This window comes from Coregonus lavaretus (assembly GCF_964263955.1).
Source record: "Coregonus lavaretus genome assembly, chromosome: 2".
NCBI classification, from domain to species: domain Eukaryota; kingdom Metazoa; phylum Chordata; class Actinopteri; order Salmoniformes; family Salmonidae; genus Coregonus; species Coregonus lavaretus.
The window spans coordinates 53679626-53695508 of NC_139989.1; the positions used below are offsets into that span (position 1 = coordinate 53679626).

The 15883-nt window shown below is 45.2% G+C and overlaps 1 protein-coding gene across 2 annotated transcripts; it reads right to left on the bottom strand.

The window, feature by feature from the left end:
- Positions 1 to 45: 45 nt before the first annotated feature.
- LOC311144186 (general transcription factor IIF subunit 1-like) lies at positions 46 to 11995 on the bottom strand. 2 transcript variants are annotated; one of them, XM_084180191.1, is made up of 14 exons: positions 11844 to 11995; positions 11494 to 11557; positions 10046 to 10092; positions 5582 to 5654; positions 4966 to 5159; positions 4557 to 4727; positions 3815 to 4023; positions 2879 to 3032; positions 2630 to 2688; positions 2428 to 2553; positions 2204 to 2277; positions 1512 to 1653; positions 1108 to 1261; positions 46 to 788 (listed from the first exon to the last, which is right to left on the bottom strand). In XM_084180191.1, exons 2-14 carry the CDS (start codon positions 11503 to 11505, stop codon positions 584 to 586), a joined length of 1620 nt encoding a protein of 539 aa, XP_084036317.1. In that variant the 5' UTR covers positions 11506 to 11557; positions 11844 to 11995; the 3' UTR covers positions 46 to 583. The 2 variants fall into 2 exon arrangements, with proteins under 2 accessions (XP_084036317.1, XP_084036318.1); XM_084180192.1 differs by having other exon boundaries at positions 1512 to 1650; positions 11844 to 11991.
- Between the last annotated feature and the right edge of the window lie 3888 nt (positions 11996 to 15883).

Here is a 15883-nt window from a genome sequence, read left to right on the forward strand (position 1 = left end):
CTTCTAATTATGCAAACCAACCAGAAACATGACAAGGAGACCAGCCATGGCAACAGCAGGGTTTTTATTAGAAATGAAAATAAACAAACAAAAAAATACTAAATTCTAAAACAAGAAATAGAGGCCTGGGGAGATACGCCAATTCGTACAAAATAACCCACACTTGTTTTGTTGAATCCAGTGGTTTGTGGTGGGAGATGAATCGGCAGGCAAGATCTACACGGAATGTTTTCATTGATACTTTCACATTGCCTAATTCATGGACAAACCTATGTCTTGTAAGAGTAAGTGGTTTGACCTGAAAGGAATGCCACAGGAACACTTGACTTCAAACCATTTCTAGAGACAGATATTGAAGCTAGTTTACACCGCATCTCAAATCACAGTTGCATAACACTTTACTTTTTACCTTACTTTACCACTTTCTCTTCCTCGTCTACCCTTCCTCTTCCAAGGACCCTATTCTATTCATCTCCTCCTTCCTCCCTGGGTCATATTCATTAGGCACCAAAGGGATTGAAACAGGGACTTGGACTTCGTTTTCCATTTTAAAACGCATGCCCTAATGAAACACGAGTCCGGTTCACTCGGTGAGATAGAAGTGCATCTTGTCGTTGACGTTCTTCCTCTCAGGGTTGAGGCGTTTGAGGATCTGGGCCAGGACGTTGACCGTCTGCTCGCTGCTCAGGCCCGTCCTCTTGGTCTGGAACTTCTTCAGCAGGTCCTTGGTGGTCATGGGCTTCCGAATCAGGTAGCGGCGCACCGCCTCCTCTGTCAGCTGAACGTCACTGTTGAGAGGGAGGGAGGATGGAGAGGGGGAGAACAAAGCAGGGGGAGGGTAGGTGGTGGGAGGGGGAAGGGAATGAGGCAAGAAGAGTAGGGGAGAGAAAGAGAGGGTGATAGAGAGTGGGAACATGAGAAGATAAGAGAGGAGGGGAGAGAATAGAAGAGGAAGAAAGAAAGAGTATGTGTGGGAGAGGAGAGGAGAGTAGGGGACAGAGAAAAGAGGAAGAAGAGAAAGAGAGAGAACGAGTGTGTGTGTGAGAGCTAGAGAGAGGGTAAGGGTGAGAAAAGAGAACCAACAGGAGAGATTGAAGAGGAATATACCTGGAGCTGGGAGTTGATTTGCCTGAGGGGGGCTGTGGAGTGCTCTTCCCTGAGGGGGCAGGACTCTGGGTGGTGATAGCCGTGCTGCTGGACTCCATCTTCAGCCTCTTGGCAGCTGGAGACTCAGAGCTACCACCCACCACCTGTCTCTTACCTGTGAGGAGGGAGGGAGGGGGGAGGGGGAGGCAGAGCGCAGGATGTTAGAGACAGTTTTAACAACACTTTATTGTTCAATCAAGAAGAGTTAGCATACAGTGCTGAGGTCACACATAGCCTTAAGGTAAGACAAACAAAATAAGACTTTCATATCCTGTGAATATGTTAATGTGCATGCAAATATTACAAATATAAATATCTATTTCCGATCTGTGAAAATGTGTGTGAGTGCGTGTGTGCGTGTGTACCTTGCTCCAGTTTGCTAGCAGCGGCTCGGAGTGTGTTGGAGGTGGAGGCAGAGTCTATGGACGGTGTTCCGGGGCGACTGCCAGTCCTGGAGCTGCCTCCAGAGCCACGCCCACCACCACGCTTAGGAGGAGTACGCTTCTTCTGAGAGGGGGGGAGCAAGAGAGCGAGGAAATTGGGAATGGCGGGAAAACAGAAATGTCAAGAGCGGAAGTCAAGAGCAAAGTCCACTCAAGATCCAGACCAAGAAAGACCCAGTGTTTAGAGACCATTGCCACACCAAGACCAGTTGAAATGTGGAAATCCAAGATCGAGAGCCAGACCAACACCAACCACATCAAAGTGTTAAAAAGGCATATTTTTGTGCCCACACTGCTGCCACACTAGAGAAGCAAGATACCCTGGAAATTGTGTGTTGTGTCACCCCTTTTGTGTCACATAAAAACGACAAAATATGGCATCAGGTTAATCAACTACCATACCCAGGGTTTTAGAAAAGACCCAGACCAAGATCTTGGGCACCATGACCCAGATCAAGAACACGAGATCAAGACTCCATCTCTGCGAGAAAGAGAGAGAGAGTGGGGTCGACATTGAACAGTGGCACTACAAAAGGGACCACACACAAACTGTAACACACACTTACTTTCTCTCATACACACACACACACACACACACACACAAACACACTCACCACCATGAAGAGAGCTGAGGCTGCCTCTCCATCGATGTCGCTGTCCTCTGAAGTGTCCGACTCACCGCTGCTGTCTGAAACACACACACAACATTGTTATCACAAAATAGCCTTCAACAAAAACACACAGTATATTTCCATGGGTTCAAGTCTTGCCACTTCCCTGTGAAACGTGATCAGTAAAGATTCAATAAAGATTCTAAAGAAGAAGAATGAACTGCTACCTCGCTTCTTCTTTGTCTGGACCGGGGTCTTCTTCCCTTCCTCTTCCTCCTCCTCCTCTTTCCCCTCTTCCTCGTTCTGTTTCTCCTCCTCGCTCTCTTCCTCACTCTCCGATGCCTCGTCGATTCCTGTGAACAGAGTTAGAGTTCTTAGAATTCACACACATGCACACGTTGTATTGTTGCCATGGGGGTGCCCTCTGACCTTTGGGAACGGCCTCTTTATTGGACTTGGCCTTCTCTTCGCCGGCCTCTTCCTCTGAACTGCAGGAACAAGGGAGTAAGGAGCAAGAGAGCGAGGAAGGGATGAAGGAGAGAAACAAATAAATTAGAGGTTGCAGGAAGTGTTTTTGTGTATGGCTCTACAAGTGTCAGCTGTGGTGTGTGTGACCCTACAGCTGCAATAGAAGCTCTGGTGTATGTTTGTGTATCTGTGTGTGTGTGTGTGTCTCACCTGCTCTCATCTGACATGTAGTCGACCTCCAGGCCCTCAAAGTCTCCATCGTCACTGTCCTCATTAGCCTCGCTGTCACTACCCCTCTTCTTCTTCTTCTTCTTCTTCTTCCCCTTCGCATCCCCCTCTTTCTTCTTGGGCTTGCTGTCTCCATCTGAGAGGAAAAGAAGAAGGGGAGGTGAGAAAAGAAAGGAAGAAGAGGGGGTGAGAAAAGAAAGGAAACGGAAAGAGAGATGCACCTTCTAACAATTTAACAGTTGAATATCTAAAATGTACTGTCCATTATTTGTTAGACATTGAGATGAGTCTTCGGCTAACAGGCATGTGGTTCATACACATTGTATACTAGTGATGAGCACCGACATGGATAATCCTTGTCGATATCAGTTGCATCCATCCTTCTCTCCTCCCTCCATCCTTCTCTCCTCCCTCCATCCTTCTCTCCTCCCTCCATCCTTCTATCCTCCCTCCATCCTTCTATCCTCCCTCCATCCTTCTCTCCTCATCTCCACAGAAGCTGCTGTCTCTTTCCTCTACTCCATCCTTGGCTCCATCTCAATTTATCTTTCTGTGACTCCTCACGTCCAATCTCCTTGCGTCCTCCTCAACTGTATTGGAGAAGGTCCAAGTTCCTCCCCAAAGAACTTAGTCTCCAATGAGTTTTGAGAAGGAGACGAGGATGCAAAGAATCGAGGGAAGATGAATTGAAGAAAAGCCCAAACCTTCTAACACACCACTGTTGCTCTTGTCACTTAATAATAAATAATAATATGCCATTTAGCAGACGCTTTTATCCAAAGCGACTTACAGTCATGCGTGCATACATTTTTGTGTATGGGTGGTCCCGGGGATCGAACCCACTACCTTGGCGTTACAAGCGCCGTGCTCTACCAGCTTAGGTCTCCTCTCTCCTCTCCTTCGTCCCTCACTCATTACCTTCTCCTCCGCTGCTGTCGCTCTCATCACTGCTCAACTCCAGGTCGTCCTCCAGGTCATGGATGCGCAGGTCCCCTCCTCTTCCTCCCTTCTTCTTTTTCTTCTTCCCTCCCTTCTCGCCCTCCTCGTCATCATCGTCCGGCCCTCTCTCCTGCTCCCGCAGGCGCCTCTGGAGCATGATGCTGAAGTGGTTCACCACCTTGTTCCTCCTGAGGGGGGGGGGGGGGGGGGGGGGAGATTGTGTGTTTGAGAGTGTCACCATCACATTTTCTCTGTACTCTCCTACCTCACTACATTCCCCAGTCCCCCTGCCCCTACCCCCTAGTGTTTTTACCTGAGGGGTGAAGTGGCACCATCACATTTTCATCACATGTTCTTGTTCTTTGTTTATTGTTTTATTATCTCGCTGTCATACTGTGTTCAACCGTGGTCGATCTTGCCTAGCCATCTTGTTTCAAGAGGAACACAATGGAAATAAGTCCCAGACTTTATTGTGTGTTATCCTCGATGATTTTACTCTGGTGCATGTATGGCTTTTTCAAGTGTTATGTGTTCTTGTTTTTTTTTATTGTAGAATTAATCAACTAAACTAAATACCCCACTATGTTCCCCAGTCCCCCTGCCCCTACCGCCTAGTGTTTTTACCTGAGGGGTGAAGTTGCACCCCCAATCTTTATTCTTCCCCTCAGTATCTTCCCTTCTCCTGTCTCCCCCACCCCTCACCTGTCTCCCCTCCCCTCACCTGCCCCACTCCTCCTCGGCCTCCTCGGCGGTCAGCGTGCGGTGTTTGGCCTGGGGGACGAAGTTGTACCAGCCATTGACGGGGAAGGCCTCGAAGGCCCCGTCGGGACACTGGGTAAAGATGTAGTAGGACGCGTTCTCCGTCACGCCCCCCTTCTTCGTACCCTTGAACCTGAGACAAATAGAGAGAGAAACAGAGAGAGAGAGAAAGGGGGCTTCATGTTGATATAAAAGGATAGTGCAGGCAATATGGGAGATCCTCCTGGCCCTCGGATAGACAGAAAGACAGAGGATGTCTTGGTAAGTATTTGTGAGAGAACCAGAGCTAAGTAAAAGTAAGCTCAAAGCCTGTGTGTAGCCTCCCTGCTTTGCTGTTTGTGTGTGTGTGTATGGTTGGGTGTCTGCCTCACCTCTTCCCTGCCTTGCCGTTGACCTTGAGGATCCAGGGTTGGTCCTCCACCTTGAACTCCCTGGTGACGATGCCAAACTTCTTCCTGCGCGCCTCCTCCCTCTGCTTCTTCCCAAACTCACTGCCTGCCGCCCCCTCCTCCGTCTCCTCCACACCATACATCCTCCTGTTACTCATGTCCCGCTCCATACGAGCCTGGGGGGAGGGAGGGAGAGCGAGAGAGAGACAGGAAGGGAAGAGAGACAGAGAGAGAGAGAGAGAGAGAGAGACCGGGAGGGAGAGAGAGGCAGGGAGATAGAGAGACAGGGAGAGAGAGAGACAGGGAGAGACAGGGAGAGAGAGAGAGACAGGGAGAGAGAGAGAGACAGGGAGAGAGAGACAGGGAGAGAGAGACAGGGAGAGAGAGACAGGGAGAGAGAGACAGAGGGAGAGAGAGACAGAGGGAGAGAGAGACAGGGAGGGAGAGCGAGGCCGGGAGAGAGAGAGAGAGGCCGGGAGAGAGAGAGAGACAGGGAGGGAGAGAAACAGAGAGGGATAGCGAATCAGTGAGTGTTCTAGAAGCCTACTGAGGAGAGTTGTAATGAGAGGCGAGTTTCCCAGAGAGTTGGCCTACATACCTGGGTCCAGGAGGAGCAGTTGACTTTGTCCCCAGAGTTAAAGGCCATGATGCTGTACTTCTTACTGGTGTTCCTACACACGCACACAAGGGTTAGTGGTGTAAGCTTTGTCATGATTCATGTAGATACCACATCATGTACAGTGCATTCGGAAAGTATTCAGACCCCTTGACTTTTTCCACATTTTGTTACGTTACAGCCTTATTCTGGATTACATTTATTTTATTTTTTCCTCAATCCACACACCATACCCCAATAATGACAAAGCAAAAACTGGTTTTTAGAAATGTTAGCAAATGTATTAAAAATAACAAACTGAAATATCACATTTACATAACTATAAAGACCCTTTACTCAGTACTTTGTTGAAGCACCTTTGGGAGCAATTACAGCCTTGTGTCTTCTTGGGTGTGACGCTCCAATTCTTCTCTGCAGAGCCTCTCAAGCTCTGTCAGGTTAGATGGGGAGCGTCGCTGCAAAGCTATTTTCTGGTCTCTCCAGAGATGTTCGATCGGGTTCAAGTCCTGGCTGGGCCACTCAAGGACATTCAGAGACTTGTCCCGAAGCTACTCCTATGTTGGCTTGGCTGTGTGCTTAGGGTCGTTGTCCTGTTGGAAGGTGAACCTTCGCCCCCAGTCTGAGGTCCTGAGTACTCTGGAGCAGGTTTTTATCAAGGATCTCTCTGTACTTTGCTCTGTTCATCTTTCCCTCGATCCCGATTAGTCTCCCAGTCCCTGCCGCTGAAAAACATTCCCACAGCATGATGCTGCCACCACGTTTCATCATAGGGATGGTGCCAGGTGTCCTCCAGACGTGACGCATAGCATTCAGGCCAAAAAGTTCAACCTTGGTTTCATCAGACCAGAGAATATTGTTTCTCATGGTCTGAGAGTCCTTTAGGTGCCTTTTGGTAAACTCCAAACGGGCTGTCAGGTGCCTTTTACTGAGGAGTGGCTTCCGTCTGGCTACTCTACCATAAAAGGCCTGGTTGGTGGAGTCCTGCAGAGATGGTTGTCCTTCTGGAAGGTTCTCCCATCTCCACAGAGGAACTCTAGAGCTCTGTCAGAGTGACCATCAGGTTCTTGGTCACCTCCCTGACCAAGGCCCTTCTCCCCCGATAGCTCAGTTTGGCCGGCTCTAGGAAGAGTCTTGGTGGTTCCAAACTTCTTCCATTTAAGAATGATGGAGGCCACTGTGTTCTTGGGGACCTTCAATGCTGCAGATATTTTTTGGTACCCTTCCCCAGATCTGTGCCTCGACACAATCCTGTCTCGGAGCTCTACGGACAATTCCTTCGACCTCATGGCTTGGTTTTTGCTCTGACATGCACTGTCAACTGTGGGACCTTATATAGACAGGTGCGTGCCTTTCCAAATCATGTCCAATCAATTAAATTTACCACAGGTGGACTCCAATCAAGTTGTAAAAACATCAAGGATGATCAATGGAAACAGGATGCACCGGAGCTCAATTCCGAGTCTCATAGCAAAGGGTCTGAATACTTATATAAAGGGATCTGTTTTTTGTTTTTTATAAATGTGCAAAAATGTATAAAAACGTGTTTTTGCTTTGTCATTATGGAGTATGTGGGTAGATTGAAGATTATTAATTTTTTTATACATTTTAGAATAAGGCTGTAATGTAACAAAATGTTGAAAAAGTAAAGGGGTCTGAATACTTTCCGAATGCACTGTAGCTTATACCTACCATTTGATTTCTCTATACTAAATATTGACATGTCAATATAACAAGCCTGGCTGGCGTGTTGGTTCTACACACAGGGCCATACCCGTGGATGTTTGAACATAGTTTACATCTCAGGAGGATGTTGCCCTTTTGAATCCAATGCTACATTGGATTCAATCCACGTCCCTTTTGATTAGCGGAGGTGATTTGGTCACGTGTAAAACGCTCAATCTAAAAACAATTGATCATTGATAGCAGTACGGTTTTGGAAACCTTGGAACCAGGGCCTAAAATTAACACCCGACACCTGCCAAATGCAGGTAGTTTTTGGCATTGGATGTCTATTTCACCAGCCACGTTGGCGGGTGGTTAGGGCTCCACAGTGCGAAAATTTCACTCGCATTTGTGAATCAAAATAGTAAAGTATGATCACATTTACAGTAAAATAAATAATGCAGTAGCTGTTTTCAAAGTATTTCTGCTGTTTTATTTCATAGCTGGTAAATTAATCGCACAAAGTCAAAGAACTACGAATCCTATATAGCCTATTCCACCTAGCACTGCAACAGGTCACAAAAAATGAAATTAAACAACATAACACATTACTACTAGTAATACATTTATTGTTTTAGAAACATTACAAAGCCTGCTCATCTGTTTTTTGTGTGTAATTTTTGTGGGGGGAAAAAACATTTTGTCTGGTAGAAAATCTGAGTGGATGGTAGATTTTGGTGGACCAAAAGGTGAATTGTACAGTGAGGGAAAAATGTATTTGATCCCCTGCTGATTTTGTACGTTTGCCCACTGACAAAGAAATGATCAATCTATAATTTTAATGGTAGGTTTATTTGAACAGTGAGAGACAGAATAACAACAAAAAAATCCAGAAAAACACATGTCAAAAATGTTATAAATTGATTTGCATTTTAATAAGGGAAATAAGTATTTGACCCCTCTGCAAAACATGACTTAGTACAAGGGCAAAACCCTTGTTGGCTATCACAGAGGTCAGACGTTTCTTGTAGTTGGCCACCAGGTTTGCACACATCTCAGGAAGGATTTTGTCCCACTCCTCTTTGCAGATCTTCTCCAAGTCATTAAGGTTTCGAGCCTGACTTTTGGCAACTCGAACCTTCAGCTCCCTCCACAGATTTTCTATGGGATTAAGGTCTGGAGACTGGCTAGGCCACTCCAGGACATTAATGTGCTTCTTCTTGAGCCACTCCTTTGTTACCTTGGCCGTGTGTTTTGGGTCATTGTCATGCTGGAATACCCATCCACGACCCATTTTCAATGCCCTGGCTGAGGGAAGGAGGTTCTCACCCAAGATTTGACGGTACATGACCCCGTCCATCGTCCCTTTGATGCGGTGAAGTTGTCCTGTCCCCTTAGCAGAAAAACACCCCCAAAGCATAATGTTTCCACCTCCATGTTTGACGGTGGGGATGGTGTTCTTGGGGTCATAGGCAGCATTCCTCCTCCTCCAAACACGCCGAGTTGAGTTGATGCCAAAGAGCTCCATTTTGGTCTCATCTGACCACAACACTTTCACCCAGTTCTCCTCTGAATCATTCAGATGTTCATTGGCAAACTTCAGACGGGCCTGTATATGTGTTTTCTTGAGCAGGGGGACCTTGCAGGCGCTGCAGGATTTCAGTCCTTCACGGTGTAGTGTGTTACCAATTGTTTTCTTGGTGACTATGGTCCCAGCTGCCTTGAGATCATTGACAAGATCCTCCCGTGTAGTTCTGGGCTGATTCCTCACCGTTCTCATGATCATTGCAACTCCACGAGGTGAGATATTGCATGGAGCCCCAGGCCGAGGGAGATTGACAGTTCTTTTGTGTTTCTTCCATTTGCGAATAATCGCACCAACTGTTGTCACCTTCTCACCAAGCTGATTGGCGATGGTCTTGTAGCCCATTCCAGCCTTGTGTAGGTCTACAATCTTGTCCCTGACATCCCTGGAGAGCTCTTTGGTCTTGGCCATGGTGGAGAGTTTGGAATCTGATTGATTGATTGCTTCTGTGGACAGGTGTCTTTTATACATGTAACAAGCTGAGATTAGGAGCACTCCCTTTAAGAGTGTGCTCCTAATCTCAGCTCGTTACCTGTATAAAAGACACCTGGGAGGCAGAAATCTTTCTGATTGAGAGGGGGTCAAATACTTATTTCCCTCATTAAATTGTAAATCAATTTATAACATTTTTTACATGCGTTTTTCTGGATTTTTTTGTTGTTATTCTGTCTCTCACTGTTCAAATAAACCTACCATTAAACTTATAGACTGATCATTTCTTTGTCAGTGGGCAAACATACAAAATCAGCAGGGGATCAAATACTTTTTTCCCCTCACTGTATGTCCTGCTTGGAACACTTTATAAATACAAAACATACACTTACGGAAAGTTAGCTGTTTTACCACAGATTTAAATTGAGGTTTTTGTGTAACGCTGGTTCGAGACAACGTTTTTTTTAATGTGTTCGCCCCCGTGTTTCCATTAGCTCAGGAAGAGTCATAGTTCAGGTAGTTCAGGTAAATGTGCAACGCAAAACACCTCTGTGGGAATCCGTGTTAAAATTACACACAGTAAGTTTGTCTTTTGTATTAGAAACATTATTTTGGAGCGATATGAAAGTAGAGTTTATGAGGTTTCCAAAACCATTTTGCATGCGATGATTAACGGTTAGAGTGTCAGGAATGTTGTACACATTGGCCCTGCTGTGGTCAAATGTTGAATGACAACCCAATGGCTGTAAGCCTTGGATAGTACTTACTTGGGGACCCGGACTATGTACTCTGTAGAAGAGGAACTGCTGCCCCCCTGTAAAGAAAATAAATAAATACACACACACACACACACACACACAGTTAACTACACTATATATACAAAAGTATGTGGATACCCATTCAAATTAGTGGATTCGGCTATGTCAGCCACACCCGTTGCTGACAGGTGTATAAAATCGAGCACACAGCCATGCAATCTCAATAGACAAACATTGGCAGTAGAATGCCCTTACTGAAGAGCTCAGTGACTTTCAATGTGGCACCGTCATAGGATGCCACCTTTCCAACTAGTCAGTTCGTCAAATTTCTGCCCTGGAAGAGCTGCCCCGGTCAACTGTAACTGCTGTTAATGTGAAGTGGAAAAGTCTAGGAGCAACAACGGCTCAGCCGCGAAGTGGTAGGCCACACAAGCTCACAGAACGGGACCGCTGACTGCTGAAGCGCGTAAAAATCATCTGTCCTCGGTTGCAACACTCACTACCGAGTTCCAAACTGCCTCTAGAAGCAATGTCAGCACAATAACTGTTCGTCAGGAGCTTCATGAAAACAGGTTTCCATGGCCGAGCAGCCACATGCCTAAGATCACCATGCGCAATGCCAAGCATCGGCTGGAGTGGTCTAAAGCTTGCCGCCATTGGACTCTGGAGCAGTGGAAATGTGTTCTCTGGACTGATGAATCACGCTTCACCATCTGGCAGTCCAACAGACAAATCTGGCTTTGGAGGATGCCAGGAGAATACTACCTGCTCCAATGCATAGTGCCAACTGTAAAGTTTGGTGGAGGAGGAATAATGGTCAGGGGCTGTTTTCCATGATTCGGGCTAGGCCCCTTAGTTCCGGTAAGGGAAATCTTAACGCTACAGCATTTTTTTCATTTTTACAGCAGACATTGACATTCTGGACGATTCTGTGCTTCCAAGTTTGTGGCAACAGTTTGGGGAAGGCCCTTTCCTGTTTCAGCATGACAATGCCCTGTGCACAAAGCACTGTCCATACATAAATTGTTTGTCGAGATCGGTGTGGAAGAATTTGACTGGCCTGCATAAAGCCCTGACCTCAACCCCATCGAACACCTTTGGGATGAATTGGAACACAGACTGCGAGCCAGGCCTAATCGCCCAACATCAGTGCCCGACCTCACTAATGTTCTTGCGGCTGAATGGAAGCAAATCCCGGCAGCAATGTTCCAACAACTAGTGGAAAGCCTTCCCAGAACAGTGGAAGCTGTTATAGCAGCAAAACTCAAAATTTATGCCCAGCAAGCCTGGCAATGAGATACGCAAGCAACATATGAAGCAAATGTGTTGAGCGATAGACTGATACCATCATTACATTTACGTCATTTAGCAGACGCTCTTATCCAGAGCGACTTACAAATAGGTGCATTCACCTTATCATGTTGACCCCACAAGCAAACCATACACCCAAGACTTACCAGTGACGTCATGGTCGACTGTATGCCCCGGTTCTTAGTCAAACAGTCGCCTGTAAGTGATCACCTGTTGAAGTATAACGACATTTCATTCAGTTCATAGCTAGGTTGCAACCTATAGGACATGCTTAACTGACTTTGGTCTCAGCATATGCAGAAATGACTCATCATAATGCAGTTGTTTGTGGTCATTTATGTACTAAAGTTAGCTATAGAGCCATAGATTTAGGATATTAAAGGCTTTGCCTCTTACTCTCTGATAGAGCTAAGTTACTATTGTAGTCTGTGGCTAACGTTAGCTACTAGTAGGCTAAGAAAGACACTCCAGAAATATATTGACCCAGCCAACCTACCTCTTCAAAATGTGCAGAACAAAAAGATGTTAATGTATTTTATGCTTTATAGGTAATCAAACGTAAGTATTGGATAACATTTCATATTACTATGTAGCTAGCGTTCCTCATGCAGTCGTTTGTTAAATATTTGTCTTGGGTTAGTGCTATCTGGAATCCTTGGGACGTCCCTACCCTAAACCTAAACCTAACCATAAACCTTTTCCATTACGTCGGTAGCGACATCCCAAGGATCCCAAATAGCATACATGATTTGTCTTGCTGCGTTCAGCCAACCGTTCCGTCAAGAATAATGGTCGGCCGGAAAACAAAGTCAAACAGCAGTTAGTTCTTAGTGCCATAGGCGCGTGCCGCGAAAAAACAAAGAATCTTCTATTATTATAGCAACTGTCCAGTGTTTCCAGATATCTATGAAATATGACCTATAATTAATTACAATTCCTTCCAAAAAATTATAATTAAGTATGTTAAAAAGCAGCTTTTCTGTGTTAGAATGGTGTGGGGTACCCCAACAACGGAATGGTGTATATACCGGTCATAAAAAATATTCATGCGGGTAGATGACATCATCCTCTGTGAGGAAATAGCAAACATTTTTTAAACATCTGTTTGAGATACAAGTTTGAGGTATGGTTTTTGAAGTGTTTTTTCTCAAATGTATACGTTGACCACAAATACGAGTATAATGGGTCAACATTATTTGTGTACAAGTTAACAGAAATGTACTTTTAAAAGTGAGATTTTCACTGGACAGTTACTTTAAATCATTGGTGGCGAGTCATGATTCAAAAAATCAGGTTGACAGCTGTTTAGAGATCTACCGTAGGCTGCTATGATTCTATCTTGCTGCATATTTACCAAGGCTCAGTTATTTACCAACAAATTATTTTTATTTATCAAACGGTCTCGCGCAATATATACACATTTTCATTGATAAATTATAGCCACACTATATTTGTGCACTTGTTGACGAGCGTTACAAACCTGCCTGGAAAACGCCCTCCATTCATCATTTATGGTACAAAAACACCCTCATTTGCTGTATGATTTGGAGATGTTGAAACTGGGCCATGAAAGTTTCTAAAAGATAATGCAATGACAAATTAGATCACATTTATATAAAGGTGTGGGCAGAATGTTTTTATCTTTTGCAGTGACTTTTTCAAACAAAAAATGAATGCCGCTAATAGCAAGTGCCAAACACTGGAGTGCATTTTGCAAGTTTGATTGTCGAACAATTAAAAAGTAAATGCTACAGCACACTTGTATGGAAAATATGAATTGATGTTCAATATTTCAGCCTGGTCTCATAGACTAGACGTAACATAAAAAAATCAGGGATACTCAAATTAGTATGTTATGTTATGTTTGGTGTGGTTACATAAGACAGAAGGTTACTTAAGGCAAAAACTAAAGGTGGGTGGGCATATAACGCGATTGTCTAGAAACCCAAAGGTTGCGTGTTTGAATCTCATCACGGACAAGTTTAGCATTTTAGTTAATTAGCAACTTTGCAACTACGTACTACTTTTTAGCTACTTTGCAACTACTTAGCATGTTAGCTAACCCTTCCCCTAACCCTAACCCTAACCCTTTAACCTAACTCCTAACCTTAACCCTAACCTAAACCCCTATCCCCTAGCCTAGCTAAGGTTAGCCGCCTAGCTAACGTTAGCCACCTAGCTAATGTTAGCATTACCCACCTAGCCAGCTAGCTATCGTTAGCCACAACAAATTGCAATTCACAACATATCATACAAATTGTAATACGTAACATATCATACGAATTGTAATTAGTAACATACTGTATCATACGAAATGGATGATGGACATCCACAAATTAATACATACCATGCCAAACGTAACATATCATACTAATTTGAGTGTCCCTGATTTTTGTTTACTATGTTACGTCCAGGTTGAATAATTTGTTTATCAATAGATGATTGTGTTCTGTCTATCTGCTGCCTTGGTATAGGCTCTGCATTTAAATAGGCTATGATGTTGTGCTCCAACTGCACTGCAATAGGCCAACTGTAGCCTATGCTGTCAAATATTTTAAATAGGCTACCTGTCTGTCTTTACTTTTGAGGAAGCTTGGCTATTAAATGAGTGATGGATAAATGGTAGGCTAATATTTGTTGTGTAGTGGGAATAAGTCAGTCATGTCAGAAAAGGAGAAACATCCTGCAATATGATTATGATTTAGGCCTATATAATACAAGTAAAATAAGCACATAAGGCTACATGCTGCCTTGCGATCTCCTTACCAACGGCAAATGTATCTGTTTTATCATTAGGCCTACATTATAATGTTTTTATTAGACAACCATTATTATAATTCATGTGCATCAAAAAACGTCAATTTCCCTCAAAATAACAATATTTGCTTGCAATATAATTGATCAACCACTAGAAGTTGTGCATACACATGGTCTGAGAGTGTGTGGGCTATGGAGATAATCATAGTTTCCTGTCAAGTTCATAATTGATAATACCAACCTTTGCAGCAAGGGCTGCGTTCAGTACGTTTTTACGTTCTGGAACATTCAATTAAACGGAAACGGTGCTGTACTGAACAACCAGTTGAAAAACGGGGAGGGGTTGGGTTGTGGATTGGGGAACGCTGTCAGCATGGCCACTGCCCTTTAAATAGGTCACTCATTGTTTCAAGCCACACCTCGCCACACCCACCAAATGGGAGCAAAACTACCTCAAAGTCTGTTCAAGAACATACCAGAAAGAATGCTTTGGGGAAACGTGTCGTTCAGTACAAACCGTTCCGCAACGTAGAAAACGTTCAAGTGAACTGCCGTTCTGCTGCCAACAAAGCTGACTTCATCCCAGCCTATGCTAACCTCCAGTCCATCGACTTCCTGGCGCTGACGGAAACATGGATTACCACTGAAAACACTGCTACTCCTACTGCTCTCTCCTCGTCTGACCATGTGTTCTCGCATACCCCGAGAGCATCTGGTCAGAGGGGTGGTGGCACAGGAATCCTCATCTCTCCCAAGTGGACATTCTCAATTTTTCCCCTAACCCACCTGTCTATCTCCTCATTTGAATTCCATGCTGTCACAGTCACTAGCCCATTTAAGCTTAATATCCTTGTCATCTATCGCCCTCCAGGTTCCCTTGGAGAGTTCATCAATGAGCTTGACGCCTTGATAAGTTCCTTTCCTGAGGATGGCTCACCCCTCACAGTTTTGGGGGATTTCAACCTCCCTATGTCCACATTTGACTCATTTCTCTCTGCCTCCTTCTTTCCACTCCTCTCCTCTTTTGACCTCACCCTCTCACCGTCCCCCCTTACTCACAAGGCAGGCAATACGCTTGACCTCATCTTTACTAGATGCTGCTCTTCTACTAATCTCACTGCAACTCCCCTCCATGTCTCCGACCACTACTTTGTTTCCTTTTCTCTCTCGCTCTCCTCCAACACTACTCACTCTGCCCCTACACAGATGGTAATGCGCCGCCGCAACCTTCGCTCTCTCTCTCCCACTACTCTCTCCTCTTCCATCCTATCATCTCTTCCCTCTGCTCAATCCTTCTCCCTCCAATCTCCTGATTCTGCCTCCTCAACCCTCCTCTCCTCCCTTTCTGCATCCTTTGACTCTCTGTGTCCCCTATCCTCCCGGCCGGCTCGGTCCTCCCCTCCAGCTCCGTGGCTCGATGACTCATTGCGAGCTCACAGAACAGAGCTCCGGGCAGCGGAGCGGAAATGGAAGAAAACTAAACTCCCTGCCGACCTGGCATCTTTTCACTCCCTCCTCTCTACATTTTCTTCATCTGTTTCTGCTGCTAAGGCCACTTTCTACCACTCTAAATTCCAAGCATCTGCCTCTAACCCTAGGAAGCTCTTTGCCACATTTTCCTCCCTCCTGAATCCCCCCCCCCCCCCCCCCCCCCCTCCTCTCTCTCTGTGGATGACTTCGTCAACCACTTTGAAAAGAAGGTTGACGACATCCGATCCTCGTTTGTTAAGTCTAATGACACTGCTGGTCCTACTCACACTGCCCTACCCTATGCTTTGA